Source organism: Hipposideros armiger, unplaced genomic scaffold (genome assembly GCF_001890085.2).
Source record: "Hipposideros armiger isolate ML-2016 unplaced genomic scaffold, ASM189008v1 scaffold_81, whole genome shotgun sequence".
Classification (NCBI taxonomy): domain Eukaryota; kingdom Metazoa; phylum Chordata; class Mammalia; order Chiroptera; family Hipposideridae; genus Hipposideros; species Hipposideros armiger.
In genome coordinates, this window is record NW_017731431.1 from 2233378 (window position 1) to 2235064 (window position 1687).

Genomic DNA, 1687 nt, shown 5'->3' on the forward strand with positions numbered 1-1687 from the left:
AGAACTTGGCACAGTCTTACATTCTTACTGAACTGATGAATGAGATCAAAGAAAATGGTACAAAACTCAAGATTTTTCCTTCCTCAGACTCTCAGCTGGTAAGAAGTATAACTGTGTGGATAAGAGCTCTTTTTGAGATGAGACACTAATGTTGCCGAGATCTGTCTTTCCTATTTTCAAAACTACCAATTGATAAGAGGATTTGAAAAATAATTCAAAAGTATTTTGTGAAAATCAGATTTAAAACTTCTAAAATCACAACTTTAAGATATGTTTCAAATGTGGGTCAAAAAATACAAAAATATTGAGGGAGGTTTCAAACAAACATACTAGAAAAAACAAGAGGGGTTTGACTTTTGTTGAGCTCAATGTCTAGGACTCCTGTTAGTAGTTACTGGTGACATTTGCTTAAATACAGCATTTTTGTTCTTTAAAGGTAGATTTAATTTTAATAGTGATCATCTAAAAGTTTCTTGAAGCCTAGTCTGATCATGGGTTTTTAAGCTAATGAGGGGGAACCAAAGCAGCCTGTGACGTTCAGAAGCTGGCCTCGCACCCACAATTAGGCCATGTTATTCAAACAGTCTCACAGGATACAAACCTCAGGCTAGGTTACTCTAAGACTGATAAAATGAGACAAAGCAAGGCCACTTCATAGTTTTATCTAAACACAAAAACACAGCTACTCTACCACTTAGAAAATCCCAAACACCCTCTCTTGGCCAAAATGAGTGACTGCTGATTGTTTACTAGCTATAACTTTATCCTCATTCTAGTCTCCCCCATCACCCAAAGATAAGATTTAATGAGACAATCTTAGAACTACCCCTGCTTTCTGACAGCATCTGAGTGAAAGCAGACCTCTACTTCCTTAAATGGCTCCCTATGACGCAACTAAAGCCCAAATCCTATGTTGGTTCTTTCTAATACCCACTTATTGAGACACCCCACGGTTCCCCATAGTAGGTGTTCTCCCTCAGTGCAACAAGTAATAAACCCTCCTTGTTCAACTGCAAGTGTGTTCTTGGTGGTCTTTGGCTAAAGGGCGTTGACAGTAGTAACGATTTTAGTTAGAAATTGTGTGTGTGTGTGTGTGTGTGTGTGTGTGTGTGTGTGTGTGTGTTAGAGGAGGAAAGAGTATGTGTAGCTCATGATCTGCCTTTTGAAAGCACTTAACAAAGAGGAGTTTTAAATATTCTTAGTGTAGTAATCTTAGATTTTTCTTCCAAGGAGTCAATTTTGAAAGATGATATTGTATTTTTTTGTTGAAAATTTGGCAGACGCATTGCCTGTTCAGCTGCTTAAAATTTTTATGGTAGGTCCCAGTGCCCTCTTCTAAAGTGTAGTCAGATAGTAAAGATTATTTTACTAAATGGAAGTTAATGCTTAGTCATTTGAAGAGCTTTTCTATGAAATAGTGATTGGATGTTAAGTTTTAGTATTTCACAGATGGAGCTGTCTCTCAAGATTACTATACAGCCCCTTTGGCTCTCTGAGCAGCATCATGGCAGTCGGCAAGAATAAGCGCCTTATGAAAGGTGGCAAGAGGAAACCAAGAGAAAAGCTGTTGACCCATTTTTTAAGAAAGACTGGTAGATGACTGGATTAAGAAACTTTGGTACATTTACACAATGGAGTATTATTCAGCTATAAAGAAGAAGGAAGTAGTACCTTTTGCAACAATATG

At 37.5% G+C, this 1687-nt stretch overlaps 1 protein-coding gene across 1 annotated transcript in view; it reads left to right on the forward strand.

Annotated features, from left to right (window-relative positions):
- The window catches only part of USP45 (ubiquitin specific peptidase 45), a 72902-nt gene that overhangs the window by 26670 nt on the left and 44545 nt on the right, over positions 1 to 1687 (forward strand). The window contains exon 7 of the mRNA XM_019643640.1: positions 3 to 98. Coding sequence (XP_019499185.1) covers positions 3 to 98 — 96 coding nt within the window. The remainder of the gene's footprint in view (positions 1 to 2; positions 99 to 1687) is intronic.